The 26,415-nt window shown below is 44.4% G+C and overlaps 1 protein-coding gene and 1 long non-coding RNA gene across 4 annotated transcripts in view; both read right to left on the bottom strand.

Annotated features, from left to right (window-relative positions):
* The window catches only part of DLG5 (discs large MAGUK scaffold protein 5), a 108,895-nt gene extending 93,368 nt beyond the window's left edge, over positions 1–15,527 (bottom strand). For 2 of the 3 annotated variants that reach the window (XM_055720479.1, XM_055720481.1), the window contains exon 1: positions 14,627–15,527. In XM_055720479.1, the coding sequence (XP_055576454.1) occupies positions 14,627–14,921 (295 nt within the window). In that variant the 5' untranslated portion in view covers positions 14,922–15,527. The remainder of the gene's footprint in view (positions 1–14,626) is intronic. The other variant, XM_055720480.1, reaches the window with a different exon arrangement.
* A 7,929-nt stretch (positions 15,528–23,456) lies between these two features.
* LOC129736752 (uncharacterized) lies at positions 23,457–26,102 on the bottom strand. The gene is made up of 2 exons (XR_008733770.1): positions 25,945–26,102; positions 23,457–25,574 (listed from the first exon to the last, which is right to left on the bottom strand). It is a non-coding gene; the product is annotated as an uncharacterized LOC129736752 (long non-coding RNA).
* Between the last annotated feature and the right edge of the window lie 313 nt (positions 26,103–26,415).

Here is a 26,415-nt window from a genome sequence, read left to right as displayed (position 1 = left end):
CCATGCATCCATGGAAATCAGCAGTTTTTGCTGATTTTGGGAAAGGAGTCAGAAATACCCTGTCCCACCTAAGAACCAACTTTTCATGTGGAAGTGAGCTGACACCTTTACACTCACACACAGAGGACAAATTTTGCAATCCCATGTCTAAACATGGTATAGCAACTAGAGCTTGACTACACTTCTATAATAACCCATTTACTTACAGCATCAGCACTGAAGAGGTATATCCAATAACAAGGCATATGACATGTACCTTGACAATTTCCACTCACTGCAAAACCACGAACAAGCCTTCTGCTTAGTGTCTGAAAACAGTATTGAGATTGCACACTTTAAACGTTAATACACTTCCATCTCAGATCCGCAAGTAGCATTTCAGCACAGCAAAAAAAATTATTATATCTTTGTATAATGCAGTCAGTTCACATTCCATCCTCGTACAGGAAACATTTGCATATCTGAAAGTAGCAGCAAAGATTATCAGTAAATTTGCACTAACCATTTTACTGCCATTATCCCACCCAAGCTGGGGAAATCAACTACATCTCCCATGCCCTGCAAAGGGCTTTTTGTATGAGTTTTACACAGTAGTTGAAACAAAAAAATACACTTGTGTAATGGAAGTCAAATTGGGCAAAATGTTCAGAGGCAAATTCTTAACTTTAGGGTCACGAACTGACAAATTTAAGAACACGCTAGAGCTGAAGGTACTCATACACATTTCCAGCTAGGCCATCTGGCCATGCCCAAGCCCTGGACCTGGCTTCCACAAACATTCCGACCTTCAATTTTTGTGTTCAAACTGATACTCCAAGAACAGGTGTCATTTACTGGAGTGGTAACAACTACAACAGTACTGGTAAAAAAAGCTTTTTTAAACATTTCTTATATGTGGCAGGGAATTCTTCATGCAAACTTTTAACTAGTAGCGAGGATAATCACAGCTAACATAATCGACTTTGTATCAAAGCAGGCAGGGAATGCTCACAAACACCACCGCAGAGCAAGTTCAAGATGTTTGCTCTCACTGCTCTCAGCCACCCACTCTCCCTCGTGGCCCTGAATCTTTGTGAAGCTCATCATCACTCCACCCATGCTGCAAAACAGAGACCCCAAGCCCAAGCTGGCTGGCGCACTCTCCTCTGACCCACAGCTCCCGGAACACCTGACTTGCCAGGCAAATCGAAAATGTGTTAAATCCTACCCCCAACCCAAGCCTACAAAAGGTCACCTAGCTCTGCAAACAAGCTCCGGGCTTAAGCAAGCACATATAATTGTCCGTGATGTGTTTTCCTCCTCTTACAGAACTCTGCCTGATTTTCATCATTCGTCCTTGCAATGAGTTGCCTCATACTCTAGCAATACATTATTCACATCCTGCTCTAAATACACACCATCTTCCAGTCTTCTCCACAGCACAAATCCTCAAGTCCTTCAAAGGCAGTCATTCCAGTAACAGCGTTCTCACACTTACTTCCACGACGGTTATTCCTAATTTTTGCACTAGGAAACTAAGGCAAAGCAATTAATATCAGTAATGCTGGATGTTCAGCTTAGACATCCACAAAATGGCTGAAATGAAATTATACAGAAAGCAGCTGGCAAAGAAAGCTTCTCTCTAAAAGGCCATTTTTAGGAGCATTATTGGAAGCTGGAATTGTTTTTTATACTAGCATGAAATTAGTGTTCCTAGTTCAAGCAGGAGCAGGCTCACTCTTAATGAGAGCTGTCTAGAAAACCCAGAGTAACAGCTTTTCTTTGTGGTGCCACTTCCAACCAAAAATGCAGATACGCAATATATCTGACAGGGACAACAGAATGAAACTTGCAAGGACTCAAAGTTACTTTACTTAAACCCTACTCGATCTGAGACAAGTCAAAGGGAAAACTATGTATTTTTTCATTATTTTCATCATGATAATTAATCCATGCCTAATGAAAAGTAGTCTTTGGGTAATTCCTGCTTAGAAAGAAAGCTGCAAATTTCTCCAGGCTGATATAAAATTAAGATAAAAACCCACAAAGCATTTGCTTTGAAGTAAGTTTCAGAAAAAAAAATAAAAAAATCTTAAGTTCACTAAGATCTATGATATGAATAAGCATTTTGACAAACCCAAATTTTGTGTTCAGAAGGCTGCAGACAGGCACATTTAAGATGCCCCTATTAAAACACCCACAAACCACAAAAAAACCTGTTGAAGCAGAAAGAGTATCCTCCCTGAATTCCTTTTGTCCAGCATTAACAGAAGAACTCAAGAACAATTTTATTTCTTTAAGAACTTCCAAAAATCCTTTGGGAAATGCCTAGCCACTTGTGTACCTTGCAATCCAACAGCCAGACACAGATGACTGCTTACAACGGCCCAACATGCCACACCTATTTATTACCTTTATTTACTAATGCTCAGAACAACTTTTGTTACCCAGAAAAAGTTCATAACAAAAATGTTGGACATCTATGTTTTATGTAATTTCTTCAAATCTGAATTTATTTGAGTTTGGAAAAAGTATAACTGATCTTTACTCTTTTTAAGACTCACTGAAAAAGTTGTTCTAACATAAGGATACCTCTTAAGGGAATGGAGAGTTATTTGTCTTATTAAGCACGGTCTTGTATGTTTATCTTCTACAAAGCCAAAGTGGGAATCACAGGAGTGGCTCCTATGTTCTTCAGTTTACAGTGCCATACGATATCACATCATAATTATAAGCTCTATTAATAAATAAAGATCACGCTGCTGAAAGGGGTGGGCAGAACAACACAAAAAAATATAATTAGACTGAAATTCTGTAGCGTTAACAAAACTAAAGAAATCACTTGAAAGAGCATATTCCATTTCATCACCTTTTAAGGTGTACAAATTGGCGTACGTGAATAGTGCATATACATATCAGGTCCCCTAACATCACCATCATAAAAGGACGCCGAGCGCTCAGGCGGGAAAGCGGAGAAGCCTACCTTCACAACAAACTGCATGCGAACTGAAAAACGCATGAGGACAGCAGAAAACGCAGAACAGAGATTAGCCGGCCGAATGAGACTCCCCTCCATAAGCTAACAAAGTTCTAGTGAAATCATTAAGAACATTAAGTGCACTTTCAGTGATTTTTCTGAAATGGATCTAGAAAAGAAAGCATTTTTTAATACTAAGAATTCCACATAAAATGCAGATGCTATCCAACATCTGATACTAGTTTGAATTAAATCAAAGGCCAAGGTCTCACGATCTAATCTGCAAGGTCAGAAATCCTAAAGCCCCAATGATCCAAAGTCACCTCCTCCTGCCATCATAAGACCAGGGAATTATTCCCCCCAAACTGTAAAGCTCTAACCATGGCACATTTATTATCTTTAACAAGCTATTATTTCACCACAATGTGTTATAAAATGGTTTGAGTGATTACTGTGGGTTCGTGTCTTACACAATAATGATAACGTATGCAATCATACTTCAGCAAAACCTTAATTTTGGGTTGCGTTTTTTTCTTTATTGTTCCCTTAAATGCATTGTAGGAATAAGATGAATTATTTTGATAAGAGAACTAGTCTTTAAAAATCTCATCTGCTTTCAACATATTTTTTCTCCACAAAATAGTGTTTCTCATTATAAAAGCAGCATGTGTTAAAAATTTCCATGCATAAATGTACACATGTAAATGCATTTGATGAGATGAATTCACAGAACATTTCATGTGGATTCCCTATAACAGCTTCTCCAGCCCTCAGATACGATCTGGCTCGTGCCCGTGAGAAAGCTAAACAGATTCAGAGCAAAACCAATAAACTCAACACTGTATTGTTGCAACGCAGACTTGCAGAAGAAGAAAAAAGAACTTCACTTTCCAGAGATGCTGAGCAACACGTAGCGTAGCACCCTGAAATTCCTTACGAGGGAGCACACTGCACAGCACAATACGTGCAGTAAACTGCTCAGGACTGTAGCCAGGTAACGGCCGTGCTGCAATCCTTTACCTTCTGGTTGTCACTGGAAAGGAGGAAATCAGGGGCCCCAAAAAAGTTTAAGTTCAGTACCAAAACCATACTAACAACGTGGCTTTTTGCAGCACTTAATGAATTTGCTATAGTTGGCTCTCAAATTAAATTGCGATTTGACATTCTAGACAGTATAATGGGATACTCCCTAGCAAATGAAATTTTATGTGTCACGTATGCACAGCATATCATTGAAGATCAACTCAGCCAGATATAGAAAAACAGCTCAGTATTTACACGTTGTGTTTTCTTCCAGTCTAGCACACATTACACACAGATTGTACAGAAAAGGACTGCCCCAGCCTTGACAAAGATTTCTTTCATGTATGTACTGACTTCTATGTTAATACCAATACTGTTGATATCCTACCAGGTCCCAAAAAGTTCCCAAGGCAGAAAGCATCTCTGACCTCAGTATCCAAAACTGCTTCTTAACGTTATCAAGGAACATTCTCCCACTCAACACAAACGCTGCTCTGCCACCTGCAAGCAACGCAGCCCACAAAGTACTCCTGGCTACCGCAAAGAGGCCAGGAAAACAAGAAAGGTTCATGAACTAGGGTAACAGATGAATGCCTTCAAATTATGAGATAGTGTAGTGTACCTTGAAGTGCTGGCTTACACATTTTCAAGGCCAGCAGTTTAGAGAAAAACCTCACCAAATAACTCAAAGTTCAACTCTGCAGTCTCAAAGGCTGAGCCGCCCTTGTGTTAGTCAGCAGCTGGGAGGGTGGCTGCACAGCTCATTAAGGCAGACTAATCAGACCCTTAACCTAAAGAAATAGTCACTGCATCTTATAGAAACTGTCCTTGCCTCATATGCCCTAATGGCAATTAGAAGCCTTAGAAACTTAAAATTTCTCCAGCAAAAAAAAACCACCAAAGGCTGCCTGCACACTGGCAAAGCAGCAAAGGAAAGCTGCTGCAGCACGTCTAGAGAGGCAACAGGCAGTCCGAGCATCCCACGGACCACTGCCACAGAAAGCAGAAAAGGAGTTGAACCAAAAAGTAATTTTTTTTAATATTCCTTTCTGTTAAAAGGAGGGGAAAAAAACCCAAACAAAACTCACATACCACACTTCAAGGTGAAAACAATACGATTGAAAGTGAATTCCCTCTTGAGAATACGTCTTTTGTGATTTTGAGGGGGGTTAGTATTGCCTTTTGTGATTTTATTATCTGTAAAATTCAGGTTGTACCCACAGGGCTCATTCCAAGCCTAGCCCAACACAAGAACTACATGATGGAGCAGCTGACGACAACAAGGAGCCAGCTGATCAATTACAAGGGAAAGCAGACCACTGTTTAAGGCTTGTTTGGGGTTTTTTGTTTGTTTTTCTTTAAGACTTAAGCTTTTTCTATTATTTTTAACCACACCTACTTAAGCCAAATGGCCTTTAACAAACTGAAAGAGCAAATCTGTTAAAAATACAACACGCCCTATCTTCAATTAAAGGTTAAGCAAGCTCTCGAATAACACCACTCTTTCTGGTAAAAGCATACAGAAGGGAATAACCAGACTGGACATCCATTATTAATGCAAAGATTAAGAAATGCAGTCGATACCTGAGTATTTCCATTGTGGTGATGCATATAGCCTCAAAGAAAACCTTTAGAAAGCCTGATTTCACCACCATTAAGCATACACACTCACTTGCACACCACCCGGAAAAAGGATCATCATCATCATCATCTAAATGCAAAGTAGAGCTTTGATTAAAAATCACTGCAAATGTTCACAAGATCACGTATGAAGTGTTTAAGAGAACTTTAAAGCTGCATAAGAGGAAGCTTTCCCGAAAGGATGAAGTCACTAAAACCACCTCTGTCACTCTCCTGTTGACTTCCAGCCAAAGAGCTCCCGACAACTCAATCAACCTCTCTTTCCACAAAAGGATCCTAACCCAGGAAGACGACCTGGAATTTTATCAGTGCTTCAAAAGAGCAAGATCACATGGTTACCCGAGTCCCAAAACTATCTCTTCCTAAAGATACCTATCCACAAATGCACGCAGCAGGAGAAAGTTATCCACAAGCAAAACAAACAAGAAACAGAAACAATAAAGGAGCTACAGTTTTACGCTTATTAAAATAACACGTGAACATCTATGTAGCAATGCAGGAGCTATATTTGGTGATTTTGATATGGATATTTACTACACCACTTTACTTCCCCAATCGAAAAATTCTGATGCTTTTAAAGAAAACCACACACACACCTGCCGGCTTGTCTGTCTCAAAGAATCTACTTGAAAAGCAAGGGTTTTGCTACACTAACATCAACAGGACATAGCTCACCTGCACCAAGTGAGACCAAAATTCCAACTACGTTTTACACCAAACCTCAAGGAGAATACCTTTTCCTATGCTATGGCTATGTACACCCACAGAAACTCCATTTTGAGCGCTACCGAGAGGCAAACAGCCACCAGCCTCACTTTCTGAGCGTACAAGCGGTACCTTACTGAAGACGTTGTCTAATCCAAAGAGCTTAGTATGCGAGGTCTGGATCCTGCCAACGCTTGCACATGCCTAACCCGATGCATATAAACAGGGATTACTCACATGCTGGAAGGTAAGTACATGAATAATAAGCATGTTCATGAATCAGCAATTATGTGCAGGTAGAATAAAAAGCCAAGGCAAAAGGAGAGGGGGTACAAGAGGCAAGGAAGTTGTCACAAGGCATTTATAATTATAAAAGTGAATGGTCCCAACTGGATATTCAGGAAAGCTAACTCAGAAGTAAGTTTAAAGAACGTTAGCTTTGAGGGTTTGGGGGTGGGGAGGAGGAGAGTTTCTTGATTTATCATCCAAAGACGCAATTAACTGCCAACTATGTAAAAAGTCTGCCAAAAAGCAACCTTTAGACTGCCCCTCTTAACCCAGCCCCCCCAACTCTCCAGCTGAAACACTTCATGGTATTGCATTCCCACTTGCTTTCTCCTGCTACAGGCCAGCTGCGCACCTGGAAAGCTTCTGAATCAAGGCAATATGGCCTATTCAAAATTTAAAAAAAAGAAAAAAAATTAAGATTTTTCTATAATACAAATAGCAGCTCTCCAGAACAAACTAATTAATGCTGTGAACAAGCAAACTGCTGAGCAACTCAGCCCAGGAACTGTGAAATTATAGGCTTCAGAAGTTGTGAGGAAGAAGGTGGAGGTTATATATACATATGAAATAGTCTGCTCTTAACTTCCTCTGACACCAGTTTGGGTATGAAAGGCCTTCCAGTTGTAGTTAAGTTACTCTGTATTGCCCAGTAATCATACACTGTCAAAACAAGTTTCCTTAAGTGTTCACTGCAAGCAGCCAAGCGCTTCTGTCAGGTTCTTCAAGGTCCACCAATTCTAGGTACCCCATCTACTACCATCAGCTTCTCAAGCCTGCAAAGAGTGCCCTGCGGAGAGCAGGCTCCTCCTGCACAACAGCTTACAACCGGAGTTCCCAAATTTCACCTTTTTGGTATACCACATACAGCAAACGCTGCACGCTCTGGATTTTGAACTGGTTTCTAAGCTATAGCACTATGGGCCTCCTTCAACGTTTTAGCAATTCTATCCTGCATCGACAATAATTATTATACCAGAATAACACCGAGAACTCCATAATATGGCCCTTTTGGAGGAGCTGGGCTCCAGCATTCAAGATGCACTAACAGCGCTCGTCTCTTCAGGGGACGGCACCCTTCCTTCATGCTTTCATTACAAAAGCATTGCTCAACCTCAAGCCAAAGCTCAGTCAGTGCGACATTTCCAGCTCCTATATAGGAATGTTTCAGTTCTAAATTACCACCATTCACAAAAAAAAAAAAAAAAAAGCAGCCAATCACTTGCATCTTGAAGGTCACAAATAATGCTTCAGCATTGACTACCCACTGTAATTTGGAAAGTCTCAGAAGCCTAGGTGCCTCAGACTTCATAACTCAGCTCTTTTCATATAATGTTATATGCACTAACAAAACAAAAAAAACCAAACATCTAAACCACCCAACAACCAACAAAACATCTCAATCAATACTATGAACAATTCACATACAGAAATGTTTTCAATGTATATATACAGCCTTTTATGATTGTTTATATCTCAACAAAAAATAACAACTTCCACCCAGAACCACCACACTAACACCCAAAACATGCTGGGGACTGAACAGCTCTGAAAGATGAAACTTCTGTCCTTGAGATTTTACAGCAGAAGAAATTGTTAGAAAACAAGTGAAAAGTAGAAGGAATTTATCAAGATTTACTGGTATCTTTCTATGACCAGGGTTTTGAATAAAGAATTGTAATGCTGTAAAAAAATAAATGAAACAACAATTGGGGACTGAAGGGAGAAACATGAAGACATTTAACAGGAGCAAGGGAAGCTAAGAAGCAAATTGAAAGAAACAAAGGAAAAACAGTAACTGGTAAAAGCAAACAAGCACAGGGAAGGAAGAAAAGAAAAGGGGGAAAAAAAGAAGGAACACTTAGCTCAAATTGCAGGCTGGGAACAGAACTGGAAAGCCCAAAGTCACTACCCATGTGGTGGCTGTGGTCTTCACTATCTGGACCAGAGGTCCAAAACTCACAGCAACCAACATTTGTTAAAGCTACAAGACAACGAGACGGAGAATGGTAGTTAAATCAAACTAAAGATCTGAAACCTCTGAGGCAATCTTTAGCTTTAACAAGTAAATAAAGAGCAAGTTACAGAAAGTTGTTGGCTTTTTTTACTGATCATGCCTGAAAGTGAAATTTATGCTTCTATTTCAGGGTACTCATAGAAGTAACAAGCTTAAAGAACCCCCCAAAACCACATCAGTCTCTCCTCTTTTCCGCAATATCATAAGATACCAAGTCCTGCATGTGTCCAAAGCAATTTGATAGCTGCATGCACTGATACCACAACCAAATTATTATTATTCATTTTACACCGATGAAAATGACGTCCCCGTGAGTTTACTGTGGCCAGCTTTGTTTCCACCCCCTCCCTGAGCACAGCAAAAACGTAATTGAGAACTGCCACCCTTGGGATTTGTGAACTACTAAAACACACGTTTCCTTCTTTGGGATCGAGAGCTTGCTTCCATTCACTTACTGCTAGACATTTCATTGGGAATACCGCTCCGGACACTTGCCGGAAACCTTCTGCATATTTTTAGCCTGGCAATTCCAAGAGATACCACAAATGTAAGATCATCAGAAGACACAGGTACTGCAGAACTAGCACTGGGTTATTTGATCAAGTTTAATTACTGCTCAGTGCTGCCAAAGACCTGTATTTCTCCTAACGTGACTTCTGAGCACTGCCTGCTTTTTCATCTGCACAATTTAAGAAATCCTGTAACAAGGCTTGTGAAGCTACCCTGGGGACTAATAACAGGTCTGGAAAAACCCAGACATACTGCTCTACTTCACCCACTCTTCAATTTTCAGCGATGGAAGGGAGCGTAAATTGTACTTAATTGCAAAATTGTCAGTTCGGTCCTTGAGTCAGTAAATTAGGCTTTTACAACTTCTCCTCATTCTCCCCTCTCTCCCTTCCCAGGGAGCGCACGCTTCCAGCATTATTTCTCGTCTCTGAGAATTTCTACTGTCTTCTTCCCCAACCTCCCCCCACAGCCTTCCAAGCCCCCTTTTCATCTCACGTGCTCCTACAGGACACCACAGCCCACCTCCACAGAGATTCACAGAATCATTTAGGTTGGAAAAGCCACTGGAGATCACCCAGACCAACCGTTAGCACAGCACCACCCAGGCCACTGCTAATCCATGTCCCTAAAGCCTCACACCCTTCCTCCAGACAGTCTCTCAGCTCCTCACTAACTCAAGTTCTCACTCCTGCTCGCGAGCTCCTCCTGCCCATCACCAGCCCGCATCCTGTGGGGACTGGCCAACACTTTCTGGGGGACAGGGAAGTGAGGGCACAACGCGGGGGGCACCATGCAGAGACCCCAGCACCAGCCCCGAGCAGCCACGCTCCCAGCTCCTCAGGGACAACCCTGGAATTACTGTGTTTCTTGTGGGTGTCCTTGGCACTGCCAGCAAGAGAAGTGGATCCCAGCTCTCCATCTCCTGAACTCACACATCCACAACTTGCCTTTTGCGTTTGTTTTTAAATACGCTGAAAGGCTTTGCAACATTTAAAAGTAAACTTTGTGACTTCAAATCCAAAACTGTCTGAAAAAACTCCTTTATTTTTATATTGAAGCAGAGGGAGGAATTGATATAATCCCTCTAAAAGCTGTAAAAGTTTGAATTCTAACGTTTCCCTACTCCTATAAATGCCCACATTTTCTTTTTGGACTGGAAATTAACACTTGATTTCTGCCCAAATACAGTTAGAAAAATAATTCTTATTAAATAACAGAAGGAACATGTTCCAAGTCAATCTACAACCATCTTCTTTCGTTCCTATCCCCTTAAAGGCCTTTTAAAAAATGCTATCGATTTGGAATTTTAAATTTTGAAGTTTTAAAACTTTAATTCCAGTCTTGAAACTGTTGGATAAAACACCTCTGAAGACTAACATGCTATGCTTTTGAAATCCAAAATGGTGCTAAATCCTTACAGTAAAAAAGCCATTCTGTTACGGTTCAGCTTCCAGATGCACGCTCGCCGACAGCAGCTGTACGGGTACAGAAAGGTAGGAGACCAACTGCTAATATAAAAGGAAACCATGAACCTAAAAGTTTAATAGCTGTGAAACCAGCACCAAAGTTTTTCAAGTTCAACAGTCTAACTCAGCCTGAGGATCAAGCACTAGGAGCACCTTTGTAGCCCCCCAAATTCATCCCAAAAACAAATTACAAGCCTGAAAACACAATTAGCCTTTTTGCCACTTTTTTTAATATTGCAAAAACACAGGTAGAAAGCTCTATGTTATCTGAAGCGCTCTAAAGACTACACAGTTTCATGAGATTTATGTTCTAGCCCTTTAATTACATTTAAAAGAAAATACACCTTAATGTTACTTGTCACGATGAAGTATCTTCCACTGTATTCTTGCCTTGGACACATTTTATGTCACAAGATTCACATTGTATCAACTATAAGAATGAAATGTTATCTGTTTAGCAAGATATCCAAGAGATAACCGAATGCTCAGAAGTAATGTATTTCCACATTTAGAAGGGATATGTTCTTCTACCAGGATACAGGGTTTCTCCCGTGCACAATGGGGGTATCTTGCCAAATCAAGTATTTAATAATAATACATCAGCCCACCCACCCACCCCCCCTAAAATAAATAAAAGCACCTGGCACACCACTTAAGGAATTAATCCTTGTGCAAAATACTGGGGGATTTTAAATGAGCCCAACAGTTACTTCACAGGGACAGAGCCGATTTCTCATGTAAACCTTTAGGTAGAAGTGTAGTGTAGTAACCAAAGGTCTTACTCCAAGAAGTGAAGCCTCCGATAGCGACTAAGTGAAACAGAGCAAATGGCACTTCGCTCAGCTTCTGCTTTGACAGAAGGCAGTTTCCTGTTCAATTTCGCACGCTGTTTACTAACACTGTTGGGCATACTACTCTCAAATTGGATACAAAGTAAGCTTAAAAATAAACATTTCATGGGAGAAACCGTCATCCACAAACCACTGTACAGCCTTAGGTGTAAAACGAGCAATTACAAGCTACTATAGAAGACATATTTAAATCAGGACTGAACTGGTGGAAATTCTACAAAGAAAAGCAAGCTCTTAGTAACAGAAAGGCAGTTACCCATACTGGCAGTCTTTCCAGGGGTAGTAGGTCCCCAGTTCTTTCCCTCTAGCAGTCAGACCAGCTGTTTACTTCCCTCTGTGTTCTGTCGATAAATACTTATAAAAGTGTCAGCTCTACGTTGTCCAGCCAACCACGAGAACTGTTGGTATAAATAACAGCCTGAGTTTCCCTCTGAGTTTACGTTATCACCTTTGAAGTCCAATAGGAGGTAATACTTAACACGAGGAGGAGGAAAACACAAAGTAAAACAAAGTAATGGTACATGTTGTGAATGCTAAAACGGAAGGAGAATCACTCATGCTAGCGTAGTGAGCAGGCTGTATGCTGAATTCTGCAACTTTGAACAAAATTATATTGCTGATTACCTCCCCATTTCCCTCACAACAGCAGCATACTGGAAAAAGAAAGACGCAAACAGCACTACAATAGGTTACCGGTTACAAATAATTTCCATTTCCAACAAGCATTCAGAGGACATACTTTACATTAGCCTCCACTTCGAAACAATACTAGAATTAAGTGTACACCTGTAAACTGTCATTTTTTCAGATACTAACGGTCATTTAAAAAATTAATTCAGTTGCATAGGTTCAGTTAAAGGGATGTTTAAGATACATATTTTTTTGCCTTTAAGAATGGAGGCTTTTTACATCAAATACCCTGAGGACTGTTCCACTTAAGTACTTTAAATACAGACTCCAACAGTTCTCCTTGCTACCTTGTTTACAGCTGGCTACTAGATCCGACGAACATCAAGTGACTTGACTCATCCGCCTTAAAGATCCCCAGTGAAAAGGAGGAAAAACTCCTAAATGGCACCAGAAGAGCAGACGGGTGGTCAGACTCCCTACAGGGAGGTATTACAGTAAAACCCAATTACACCTGAATACAGGTTCAAACGAGAACATTTCTACTGCTGTTACCCTCAAACATTAACTCTTGGCGTAACACACACAGGACAAAGTCGTGCACAGACAAGGATCCTTGACAGGCATTCAGTGGGCACACAAGCAGCCTCATGACTAGTTAGTTACCATGAGACCTCCTCAGGAGTGTAAAGTTGGAATATACACAACAACGTCTGAAGGCTCGGGTCCTTTACCTTCCTAAGCGCGTGACGGTTTATTCTTAATCTCACTGTTAGCAATCTATTGTGCACTAATCTGTAAACACATTTATCACAAGGGCAACAAAACCGTAAGCTCTCAAAGTTAGCTCTTTACTACTACCCATAAATGAAAGCAATAAAATTTTCAAACCCATTGCACCAGGGGAACATCCTTCCCCACACAGTTGCTAATTTAACCCACCACCAGCCTCATGAATGTGTTCAGTCAAGGAGGATATAGTTCATTTTGCCAATCAAACTACTTATCCCTTGAGAGCTCAGTGTTGCGAGACAGTTTGCAATTCCAACTTGTATTTTAAAAATAAAAAGTATTACTATATCCATCTTTTACTTCACTTTTTCCTGTCATTCATGTTTTGGGTTTTTTTTACACCTTCGTTTTTAAGGCTGGGAAATGTTAGCAGCCTGGTATCATTAATGCATCTTCCCAACAAGACAAGACTGAGCATTAATCTAACCATAGAAAAACATCATGGGTCCCATTCTGAAAGGCAGCAAGTGCCCTCATCTCCCATTGATGTCAGACCACATAATGTTAGGAGTGTTGAGGTCTATTGTTCAGTCCCATTTTTCCCCATCCTGTGGGGTCCTGCCGTATATTCATTAGAAAAGGCCATACACGATAATACACTGATATAAAACAAAACATAAGTCCCTCATGCATTTTTGTGTGTTTACCAAACTCCTAGCATCAACAGCGTAATTCAGAATACATGCAACCGCACACACAAGCAGTATTTTCCAGATGGAAGAAGCTCTTGCAGGGGTTTGTCTTCCTGAAGAAATGGTATAGCTTCTAAAATCCAGGAAGCCCTCCCAATGCGGTTCCTTACGTAAACAGGTAGGCACTCTGCAATTCCCAAATCAGGTAACAAAAGCAAGAAGAGAAGCCACATTCCTGAATCAGGCAACTGAAAGAGGAAACCTAAACATCACCTGGACAGCCGCATATTCTTTAACCTGAAATCTGTAATACAGAATTACTACTTACTTTAATTGAAGTGTTTCTCATCTGGAAACACAGCCGCACTTAGAAGGCCTTGTGTTATTACCACCGAATCTTTATTATTGCTATTTTAAAGCCTGGTATTGTGCACACAGAAGTAGACCGTGGTTTGTTTTGGAGGGGAGGAATAGGGGAAGACCTACGGGTCAAAGCCCAGCTTAGCTAAGCAGCAGGTTTACACTCCAATTCTTCTCCTCGGGATGTGCAATTCAAGCCAACTGTTTTCCCGTCCTAACCACCCAGCCGAGTTACAGCGCTCGAGCCTCCAACGAGCGCGTTTATCCGGAGAAAAACAGTGTCACTATTTATTCAAAGGCACATCTGCTGGCGCCCGGCCAGGCAGCCCCTGCCAGCCGCCCGGCTTGCAGCGGGGACTTTCCGTTCTGCCCGGGCAAGAAGCGGGTGCGGGACACCCCCGGCGGCCCCGAGGGGCTCGGAGAGGGGGGGGACCCCTGTGGGTACGCCTCGCCCCGGCCCCAGGAACCCGCCGGGGGGGGGCGGCTCCCACCGGCACCGCGCAGCGCCCGCCGCTCCCCGCCGGGCACCGGGGGCAGCGCGGCCGCCGCCGGGGAGGGAGGGCGGGCTGGGGAGCCCGGGGCGTGTGTGTCCCACCCCGGGAAAGGGGGACCCCCGCCCGCAGCCTCCTCACCTTCGGGAGCGGGGGGCCGCGCCGCACAGCCGCTCCCGGGCCCCTGCCCCAGCGAGGGTGGGCGGGAGCAGCCGCTGCCCCCCGCTCCCCCCCGGCTCCTCCTCGCCCCGCGCCCCCGGCCCCACTCACCGGCCGTCTCGGCCGGCGCCCCCGCCACGCCGTTCAGGTAGAGGATGGAGAGCAGGTGGGGCTGCGTCTTCTCCAGGGCCACCCGCAGGTCCTGGAAGTGGTCCCGCTCCTTGGCCAGCAGCAGGGCGATGAGCAGCTCGGCCTTCCCGCCGCCCGCCGCCTCCAGGTCGCGCAGGTCGCGGGGGCCGAGGGCGCCGGCGGCCTCCAGCAGCTCCACCACCTTGTCCACCTCGGTCATGGCCTGCGCCAGGCTCTGGCGGCACTGGGCGAGCAGCTCCTTGTGCTTCGGCTCCATGGCCGCGCCAGGCCAAACTTCGCCCCGCCGGGGCCGCGCTGCGCCGCCGCCCCCCGGCCCCGCCGCTCCGCCACCGCCGCCCCCCGGGGAGGCGCGGGGCCGAGGCGGGGCGCAGCCAGCCGCCCTCCCCCGGCAGCCGGCGCTTCTGCAGCGGCCCCCGGCCGAACTTCGTCCCGGGGAAGAGGCGCGGAGCTGGGGCAGGAGCTGGGCCGAGGGCGGCTTCGCCCGCGCCTCCTCCGAGCCGGGAGCCGCCGCCGCGCTCCCCCTCAGGCGGCCGGGGAGAGCCGCCGCCAGGGGCTGCTGCTCCTCTTCCTCCTCCCGCCGCCTTTCCGCGCCCCCCGGGCGGCGAAACAACTTCTCCTCCTCCTCCTCCTCCTCTCGCCGGGAGCCAGAGGCGCGGGCAGGGCGGCCGCCGCCTCCCCAGCCCCGCTGCCCCCCCGCGGGGCAGCCCGCAGAACTTCTCCGCTGCTGCAGGCCGCGGGCGGCGGGCGGGCGGCCTCAGCGCCAGGCGCCTCCTCGCGATCCGCGGGCGCACGCAGCCATGTTGGTTGCACAAGCTGCCGCCTGCGCCGAGCCGCCGCTGCGGCAGCGCATTGCCCGCCCGCCCGCTCCGCTCCTGGCCGCCCCGCCGCTGCCTCTCCCCCGGCCCGGCCCGGCCGCCTCCCGCCTCCCGGCCGTCAGTCAGGGGCTCCCCACCGCCCCCCGAGGCGGGCCGCTGGGGCAGGGCCCTGCCCGCCCTCCCGCCGCGGGCCGGCCTGCGGGAGCCGTGCCCACCTCCCGCCGGGGAGCCGCGGCAGCCGGCCCCGGGGCGGCTCGGCGGGGAGACAAAGGCTCCGCGGCGGCGGGGCGGGCGGGCTCCCCCGGGACTGCGGGCCCCGCGGGGGGCGCCGCCTGCTGCCGGGCACCCGGGCGGGCAGCAGCCTCAGCCCTCGATGCACCCTGAGCCGGGAAAAACAAAACATCCCGGTCGTAACAGGCAGCTGGGGCTCGGGCCGTGAGAATGCACGGAAAGGCGAGTTCGCAAACCAAGGAGCCACACGTGAGTAACAGCTGCTGGCTCGTCGGACCCCCAAAAGCCGTTTCATCGGCGTTCCGTGAGCCACCAGAGAGCGGGTGATGTACCAATCGAGCACCCATGTTTTGTTTAGCAAGAAAAAGGGAGAATCACAACTTTTCTGTCCGAAGCAGCCCCCCAGCATCACTGCGCCCAGCGGTGCCTGGCTCTGGCAGGGAGCGGGCGGCAGCGCGGCCACCAGCCATTACAAGCTTCAATTCATGCTTTTTTATGAAAAGACTTGCCGGTGTGTTTCTGATACCCCGCAAAAACAATGGTGGCTGTAATGACACAGAAAGAGCGCCGCAGATACTGTATTAACCCCACTACACCCAGTACCTGAACGCCTCCTGCCCGAACACTTGTGTGCTTTGTTTAGTGCACAAGGGGAAGCAATTGTTCCCCAAAATTTTCTGTTAGCACACCCATTTGGAGAACTGGCGTGCCAAACTGATTCGAGTCATGTTACATAGCTGAACAGACAAGGACGGTGATGTCTCTCAGATGTGAAAACAGCCTGGGGTTACGTGCATAATCATCGTATGCATTCTGCTGCTATTAGTGGAGGCAGACACAGAATAAAGGGACTTGGGGATTTTTCCTCAACCTTAAAAGTCATTATTTAAAAAAATACTTGAAAGTACGGCATAATTTTGAAACAAGTTTTTTCACGTTTGGGCCATTGTTACTTATGCTCTTGTAGATTCATTTCTTCTAATTTGCATCCGTGGTTTTCTTAGCAACTGCCTTTACTAGACAAAATACACAGAGATTAGCTTTGCTGGCTAGTGACTAATGTAAATTCCTGCAACCTGCGGTCTTTCTAGTCCATTTAAATTTATCAGAAAAGCTGCCTATTTCTCTCCAGTAAGTTGGGCAAAGTTTAGCCAAGTAAAGTGATCGTACATTCCAGAAATATTGGTTAACACCGGTATGCATTAATTGTTGTCTTTCACTCAGCAAAACAAAATAGAAATAGACCACAGTGAAAAACTACCAGTGAGAAGTGCAACCTGCCTTGTGTCACCTCGTGCACAGCCATCGCAGCCACCACGCTCAGCCCGTGCCAAGGCGGTCAGTCCCCTTCCGTGCCTGCAACGGAACGTCGGGCGAGTCATTGGGCAACTGAAAGCTTTCCTAAGGCAAATTCATGGGGAGACTGAACAAAGATGGCACAAATTGTTCAAGCATTTCCCAGTTGTTAAGGCTTTGTCATCTCAGCGGTCCTTTAACAGTATTTTTTTATCGCGTGTTTTAGGCTTAGATGGTTTCCTGTCAAGAAAAGGAAACAAAGAAAAGGTAAAGAAGAAAAGAACCAAATTTCATTATGGGGCATTATGAGGAGACCTGTACTTCAGATCTATGTGACAGTCCTCTGCTACCTGAAATAACAAAGAACAGTCTTGGTTTCTGTCCCCTGCCTGCCTCAGCGCTCCAATAGGCGCCCTGCACCCGAGCCTGCAGTAACACAGGCTGACATTGTTCGGGCAGGGCACAGCTCGGGTATCTTGAGTCCCATTCCAAAGTCTAGAGGGAGGTGTGCCTTGGCAAGTGTTTGCTCTGGACTCCATTTACTCCTGCCTTTCCCAAATGTGTGTCTTAGTCCTTTGCCTTCTCTTCCAAACAAAGCGTCAGTCTCCTCATCCTGCGATGCCTGCCTCGCCTTTTGCTTGCAGACCTGCGTCTCCCATTGCCATTGCTCAGATCGCGCCAGGTAGGAGGTAAATCCCTGTCGTGTTGGGTTCCTTTCTTTCTGGCAGTGCAGTCTCTTAGACTCCATTTTTCTTGCAAATGCAAGTCCTCTTTGCTCTCTGATAAATTCAGACAAATTCCTCTCTTTCATGGGTCCAGCCGGCTGGCAGTTGCCTGTATAAGAGAGGGACCTTGCTGTTACCTCAGTCACCTGGTTCAGTATAGACCTTCCCAAGCAAGTGCACAGAAAGCCTTCATAAAGCTTAGGCATATATGTCATCTTTGAAGACTCAAACCATGAAATGTATGCAAAATTATTTTGCCAGAAGTTTATGTAGTGGCCAAAATTCAGATCATCACAGGACCCTGGAATCTACAATCCTACTGCCAAAATAAGCAGCAAACCCAATGTTCAATTAATTCCTTCCTCCCTGTCTCCAAAAGCAAAAATAAATAAATAGGCAAAACCTTTGGTTTCCCCACCAAGTTTTCAGAAGAAAGAATATATCTGTGGAATAAATTTTCAGAATTAAAATCTAAGTTAATAAAAGACAGATCCCTGAAATGAATTGAAGTCTACAACTTGCACAGACTATGCAAGAATCAACCAGGTGTTTATCAGAGTACCAAAAGGCAGGCATGTGGGGTTTTTTGTTTTTTCTTTAAACCAAATAAAAGGAAGGATTTTTAAAAATGTAATTAAATTGGAGCTTTGACATAGGACGTCACGGGTGCTTACGCAAAATTGGATTCGAACCACAACTTGACAAATTACCAGGGTGGGTGGGGGTGGGGAAGATCAGTAGATTTTTCTGAGCTTTGGAGAAGCTTCCCAAATCTCTTATACTAAGATTTGGAAACTAGGCTACTGAGGATGTATGGTTTTGGGCATTAGAAAAAACACTGGGTTTCTGAAAGAGCGTATCAGGCTAGCCTGTGCAGTCTGGGAAGCACATTTAAGGGACAAGATAGGGACATGGAGGCAGAAATCAGGGTTATTTTTATGCCATTTTGTATCTTCTTTTCAGAAAGAAAAGGAGAAGCACTAGTGTTCCATGCAGAAATGGAACCTTTCAAATGCAGATAAAGCATCCAAAGCTTAAGAAAGTAGCAAGACCTTGGGAACGATTTTCAAAAGCAGAAACTGGAATTTGAAAAATCAAGTTGGGTATTTGCTTGGTACATCTGCCTCTGAAAAACCTCCCTCTGAAGATTTAAGATGGGGGCAGCCAAGTACTTTCAAGTCCTTGTCTTGCAGAATTTTCTGCTGGGAGGACAGGATCATCCGCAGCACAAGCATTAGGTTTCAGCAAGCCACAGTATGAAGACTGTTTCTGTTATAAGTCCTCAGAACTCTGCAGTATATGAAATCCCAGCAAATTCCACAATATGAACTACAGTACCAAAAAAAAAAAAAAAAAAGAAAAAAAAAAAAAGATTAAGATCAGAATCAAAAGCAGGATTCAGCCTCTAGTACAAGAAGATTTTGTTCCCGTAATTGCCATTACACCTTTTTTTATTATGCAATAACCATCATGCTTGTGTTTGCAAGCTCAGCACATTCCCTGAAATACAATGTTGTGTCATACGTTTGCATTAGAAACTAAAAAGAGATTCAAATTCACATAATCCAGCATATAGTTCTTCCCGTACAAGTCTATCTTCCATACAGGTCAGAGAGCTTCAGACTGAAACCAAGACGACTCTGAGCATCGTGACAATCAAGCAGGAAAGAGGAGAGCAGAGGAAAAAGGAAGGAGAAAGGGGAAAAAAATATATAAAAAAAAGTAAAGAGCAACAGAAAGGAAAAGCCTACCTGCTTTCAAGATGGATTTTGGGAAGATAGTAAAATACGTTGCACCTGCAATGGCAAGGGCTGCACCCAGCAACTGTTCTGTCTGGCAAAATCTTTGTTCCCAAAAGCCATCAGGTGATGAGATTTGTATTCTGCATCGGTCATCCACACACTGAGTGATGCTATTGAACTACGTTAGCTTGGTATTTTCTGACAGGACAGCCTTTAGAAACACCCAAAAGAAACTTCCTTATACTCACTTTAATAACTCTTTTAGTAGGACAACAGTCTGTGCAAAAAATACCTGCCACTCTTTTGCAAATAATTCCTCCTCCTCCATACCCACCTGCTTACTGCTGCCCGAGCCACAGCAGCAGCTCTGCTCGCTGTACTTTTACCAATCCCCTCCTCAACGTCAGCAATCAGAACCAGTTAGAAATCCCAATGGGCAAAAGTAGAGGATTTTCTTTAGGATTGGGAGGGTTTTTTTTATTTTATTTAAAAAAAAATAATGGGAGACATTTTATTTGATTTTTGGTTTTTGGAGCCCTTAGGATACAGGTCTTCAAGCATCGTTGGCAGCCATGTACGGTAGAAACAGTTTTGCAATGAAAGCTAAGCTTCTCACATAATCATGGGATTCAAGCAATTAAGGGTCTAGAGAAAAATACTGAGATTTACAGTAAATTAATGGAAGCTGGCAACACTGTATGGATCCTGCGAAAGAATACAATCTCCAAGACAGGTATATGAAAAATGCAAGTTAAGTTAAGATCATTAAGTTAAGATTAGAGCTGTCTAGATACATGGTAAACACCACAGAGATTTTGTAATAGATGTTATATGAAACACTAGCAGCTAAGCAGTTCTCAATAGAAGCTTAGTTTTTCAGGTGGTTGTAACCCACAGACAATTAATTAGCATTTTCAGGATAGGAAGGTGCTGGTTTAATGGGGCAGCAGATCAGAAGATCTCATTTACACATAAAAAGGAAAAAAAAAAAAACCCATACCGAACCCCAAACATAACGTGAGCAGTCTCACTATTGCCTAGGAAAAAATATTTCACCTGGCAGTATCGCCTCCAGGAATGGGTTATGCCCATAAATCCTGAGATCCTCAGCACTGGTGCTGGAGCTGTAGACCAAGGGAGCTGCTGTCAGCCTCTCACAGAAGCACAAGGATCATTTATCTTCCTAAAAATGTGCAATCGTGAACTCCAGGAAATGGTTTAGCTCTTTCTTAAGTGAGCTTCTATGACATACAGCGTGAAGGAAAGCAGACCAGAGAATTATATTCCCTATTTTTTTTTTCCTCCTGCAGCCTTAAAACCTATCAGTCATTTCCTCTTGCACAGCACTAGGCAGTTTTCAGATAGTAATTATTTTGGCCCATTCCCTCTCTGGGCAAATTAAAATGAAGAAGATCAGACAGTTATTCCAGTCAGCTTCAAGAGAAAGAGAACACCCTGTCTGCTGAAGGTTTTAGATTTCCAGGGGCTGCTGAAAAAAACAAATTAAAAAGATTGTTTTACTTAAGCAACTAAAGATTTGCCGGTTAAAAGAGGACGAAAATGCCTTCCTCTAGGGCAGGATACCCAGTGGGAAGAGTGGGTGGGTGGGCAAGGGCAGGGGGAAGAAAAGGGGAGGGAAATTCGCTCCTCCTGGAGCTGTGAACACACACAATCACTTCTGTTTCCTAGACATCTGCTTCTAAAAACAGGCAGCAAAGGAAAAGCGGCGATCCTGCAGGGGCACGTTACCCGTGCCTACGGGGCTGTAAGAATTTCAGCTTCCGCAGGGAAGGCGCCCTGCAAATACATCCCAAGCACCCGTCTGATTAGAGCAGAACCGGGGGGTGATTTCATTTTCTTTGGGAGACTGGGCTGACTTGTGATGTGGTTAACTTCTGCAAGCCAGCAGATGTTAAACAGCCCCTTTAAAAGCTCTTGCTTGCGGTTTGTTGTTGGGTTGGTTTCTAGGTCAGTTTTCAAGTCAAGCCAAGAAAGACTTATTTATACCGATCAGTTGCTTTTACTTCTTTTGGCATGAATGGGGAGATAAAAGCAAATGGGTGCCCTCGGCATCCCTGGATAACTTCTATGAACAAGCTGGTAAGAGGAAAACCCAAACTGCTGTTGAAGGAGGTGGACAAATGGAATAGCAAGTGCTCCAGAGGAAGCCTTGGCATGGTTTCACCACCTTCCTTGTTCTTCCATCAGCAGCGAGCATTTTACCAACTGGATTTGAATCTAAAGGCTCTCGAAGAAGGAAAGGTATTTTCTTACGTTCCATTTCATACTTGAAGCCTCAGATCTGCTTAGAATTACATAGGAACTTTTAATAGCAAGTGGCTTCCCATCTTACTGACGTGCAAGACTTGAAGAGCTGAATACATCTCAGTTACAAGCGAAGGTTTTGAGGGTCTCCAAGTCAATGAAAGGACCTAGGGATTAATCCAAGACTCTTTGCAGGTGACATTGATTTGAAAGGGCTTTGGTTCAGATGCCTTGCTCATTATCCACCAAAACACACACAATTCGTTTTACCGTTAAAAAAATGTAGTATGTTAAAAAAAAAAAAAAAAAAACAACCAACCCCCAACAGCCAAAAAGAAGGGAATTTGTTTTGATAGAGTACCATTCCTCTCAGACATCAGCCTGGTGGGTATAGGAAGAGCAAAAAAAAATCTGATCGTGCCTAGCAGGCAGAAATGACAAAACAGAGCTTTAGAAAGACTTCAGGGCAGAAACATGCAGAGCCACAGGGAACAACTGCCCGAGACACACAAAAATGCCCACTTTTACAAACGGTGAGCACGGGGCAGTGCTTTAATCGTGGGACAGCTGGACTTGAAGAAAAAGGCTCCTGATGCTAAATAGAAGCCGATAGTCACTGAGAGAGCTCCAGGGCAGGCTCTAGTCCAAGCCCAAAGGAAAAGGAGGCAGGTACGCAGGCAACTGGGGCTCTCCGAGTTTCCTCTAGATACCCCACAACACCCGTCTTTCCCCACGTGCCTGAAGAGCTTGTCACACCGCTCGTATGTTTTGCAGTACTTAAGCTAAGGGTGAAGGGACAGAAGGGGCTGCCCAGCTCCTGAAAAAAAACCAGTACCCAGCTGAACTGTGTGTGAGAATAGACCAGTACTCAGATTTGGTTGGACTCCAAAAGCTTATCATGCATGGAAGCAGATGAGTGGGATTGTGGGGAGCATCCAGCTGGAGGGAATTAGTATTGCTTCATAATGAAATGCTCTAGCATTCGGAATTAATCTGTTTTATGATATAGGAGAAGCATTCCTAGGGTACTTTCATTACTTGTGTACGAAACTTTGTGAAAACCAGGCAAATGTAGATGGTCAGGAGAGTGAAAAATATGCCGGTCTTCAAGCAGATCCTGTGTGTCAGACCCGTAGCCAAGACGTGAACTGCTATTTGTTGATTTCTGTTTACATAAATAACTGCATAAATGCCATATGCTTCCGATTTGAGAAGAGATTTTTACTTTTAACATTGCAGGATATTCCTTGACTGGAGGGAGAAATTATTTTTGTAGGAGCTAAACACAAGACTGAGGTTACAGTGAGAATAAAGTCGAAGAGGAACCCTTGCACGACTTGCTGTACTCAGGCAGAGCGCATTTATGGGCCAGGTTGCAACTGAAGACCGAGGAGTGTTTAACGTGACAAAAATACTGGACTTAACTAAACCCAGTTCTGAAAACAGTGGCTAACATGAAATGAAGTAACTCCCAAGCTACTCTCCAATTTAGAAGGCAAGAGGAATACAGTCTGTGCGCCAGCCTACATGCCTTGGCAGGGATGGGAAAGCCAGCAGAGACTTCCAGAATGAAATAACGTCTCAGCTTGGCACAGTGGCAGCTGCGTTACCAGCTTCCACAGGGTTTGGTCATCCAGTTTAAACTGAGCTACAAATCTCCGACACATCCATATTTTTTCCCCTCTTAACACAAATGTAAAAATGAAACATGCAACAGTTCAAGATGAGGAGTCTTTTTTTTTTTTTTTTTTTAAAGGAAAATGCCATAAAAGTTATTTAGAACTTAAATTATTAAGAACGACAAGATTTGTCAGAACTGATCAGCAAACAAAAAAACCAACTCCCAAACCAAACAGAAAATCCCCACCTCGACACGAAATGGAAACAAACATCCTGAGCGTGCCCAGAAAAAGCAGAAACATCTGAGACAAAATCCTGAGCAGCATGGAAGCCTTAAAAAGGATTTTGGTTAACATGATTCTTTCTGGATCAAGTCAGCAGCAATGATGTTTAGAGAAGTGTCATGTGATTGCTTGAAACTTAAAAAGATGCATTAACTGGTGGAGAGTTTGATGGATAGAAATACTTAATATAATTCATATATCAAAGCTCATCCAGTTCTGCCGAGTTAAGAGTTCTCTAATGGGTTTCCAGGGGACTTGAATGAAACCCCAATTTGGTAATAAAAACACTGTGTAAAAGAATAACTGAACTAAGAAGTCTCCAAGTCTGCTAGGGATAGTCCATGAAGGATATATACACTTCATCAGCAAGGCAAGCCAAGTATTATCCTTCTTACCGTGGGCTATTTGTACTGTTAGAATTTTTTTCCCTTCACTCGTCTTCAGAGCTGCCACCCTCCCCCTCCAAGAGTATTAACGGCAGCGAAGAGCTTCGCTGCCCTCTCCTTTCCCCGCTGGAGTCAGTGTCTGTCCCGCAGCTGACTGCAAGAGCAACTTCCAGCCTTTTTCCGCTTTCTTTGGAAGATGAAAGAATAGTAAGAACTATACATGGCAGATGCTGATCACATTGTTTAATCCACACATCCTGGCAATAAAAACCTAGGAAGACAAGTACGTGCCATTGACCAAGTGTTCTGTGTCACATGGAAGTTTTCACGAGCAGAGTCCCTTCACTGACCCTGACGATTCTAGCATCTCTTCTCACAACCATGTTGCTGAAGAGACACTATTAACACTCTTCAACAGTCGGAATCTAACCTACAGACAGCCTAAAGATTTCCCCAGGTCATACAAGTGTGCGGCAGCAACAGTTAATTGTTTCTACATGTGCCAACTACTACCAAGCTGCTGGGCTGATCCCCGCTTCTCCTTATTTTTATTCTCAACAGAATACACACAAGCACAAGCAAGGGAAACAACATTGGTGTCTGGTAAGTGGGAAGGACCAGAAGCAGGCTAAAGGGAAAAGTAAATGGAGAATTAAACAGCTGAATAAGGTTTTCAATGCTGACAAAGAGCCACATGAAGCAGGGATGCCTTTCTTTTCAGTTCAGAGTATGGATACATTCCCTTATATAATAAGGTAATTTTTTTAAAAAAACTTATTTGACCATAATAGTAATTTCAATGGCAGTAAATTTCCACATCCAGATGTGCTGAGGAGACGTTTTTTCCTTGAGTGGTTTAATCCTCCTGCAGGCAAAGGATCGCAGTAACCTTGCCTGGCTGAGCTGCAGCCAGCCAGTGGTACTGGTTGACACAGCCCTGCTGCGGGGCAGCGGTGTCACCAGCAGTGAGAGTCACCACGGGCCCAGAAGGGAGGATTCTGTGTGAGAAACAAGGACAAGAAGAAAGAAAGAAATGTAGAGGGGAAACTACAAAATGCACAGCAGTGGCATAAGTCAGAAGACCTAAGTGTCGTCTTAGAAATGGAATTTTAAAGGAAGCCACTAATGTAACTGGAAAACATGTGCATGAGCCAGCAATGTGGAAGAATGGCATATGGGAAAGGGAATGAGCTGTCGAGTGGGTTTGTCAAGACACCTACACATACAGCAAACATTGCAGCGGGGCTGGACTGGAGAAGTGCAGGGGTGAGCGCAGAGTGAGGAGCGAGGTGCACCCTTCCTTCCAGTGCGTGCAGGAAAGATCCCCTGCTCGTGTGCCCTGCGGCAGCGGGGCACGCACCACTGCAGGTGCTGCAGGCCTGCACCGTGATACGGCCAAGGCCATCCTTGAAAGCTGCGGGTTGCCCTTGAGTGACAACAGAGATGCTGTGAATCAGCCCGAGTTGAAGAATCCGCGACCTGTGACTGCATTGCTCAGGCTGAAGGGCTTCGTTCCGTAGGAAGGGGGATTCTGAGAAGCAACTCCTGTGTGAAGTAACAGAGGAGAAAATAGTATCACAGGGTTACACACAGGGATGAATCACATCCCACTGCTAACCAGTTTGTCTCAGAATCCAGCAGAATCCTGAATAATAAGTTGCACCAAATGATTCTTAAGTCTCACACCTAACTCTGGCATTTTCTGGGACTCCTGAAGTTTACTGGAACAGACTCACTGTTGCTTTTGCATTTCTTGGCAATTCATTTTCTTTGTTTTGCTTTTAAAAATCTGCACAGTTTAACATTTCAAAGGGCTGCATGCAGATAGAATTACCATACGTATTGAAAGATTCCCAACCAACACCCACTATCAAAAGGAGGAGAATAAAATGCCTGTGGTTAATAACCCAGATACCTGCTGCTTCTGTAAAGAGCTTCACTTCTGGTCAACAACGTCTCCAGCTGACGATACGCAGCAATCACAGACGAGAAGGGAACTTGGTACGAAATCCTTTGGGGCACCCCAGCTCCCTGTGGACTGTTAAAAACACAGTCACAGAGGCACCTGTATGTCCTCTTTTACCCACAGACTAAACTCCTCAGCATTATCCAGCTTTGAAATCCACAAGATCACAGCGCTGTGATGGCAGATGTTCATTGCAAGCGGTCTTCTTTCATAACAACAAAAAAATCTGTATAGAACAGCTTTCCTTTTCCAACTGTAGTGAGTTATCCATCTGACCTCCATAGCTTATGTAGCCTTCCTTCTAGGAATTTAATTATGCAATTTCTGTACCTTGGTCCAGTAGCAGGACTTACATATTATTAAAAACCTCACATACAGATTTTCCCAGAATGGTTGTGATCTAACTGCAAGTATCAACAC

The sequence above is a fragment of the Falco cherrug genome, chromosome 9 (genome assembly GCF_023634085.1).
Source record: "Falco cherrug isolate bFalChe1 chromosome 9, bFalChe1.pri, whole genome shotgun sequence".
Taxonomy (NCBI): Eukaryota; Metazoa; Chordata; class Aves; order Falconiformes; family Falconidae; genus Falco; species Falco cherrug.
The sequence above is the reverse complement of the archived record's forward strand: the minus strand, read 5'-3'. Positions and strand labels throughout refer to the sequence as shown.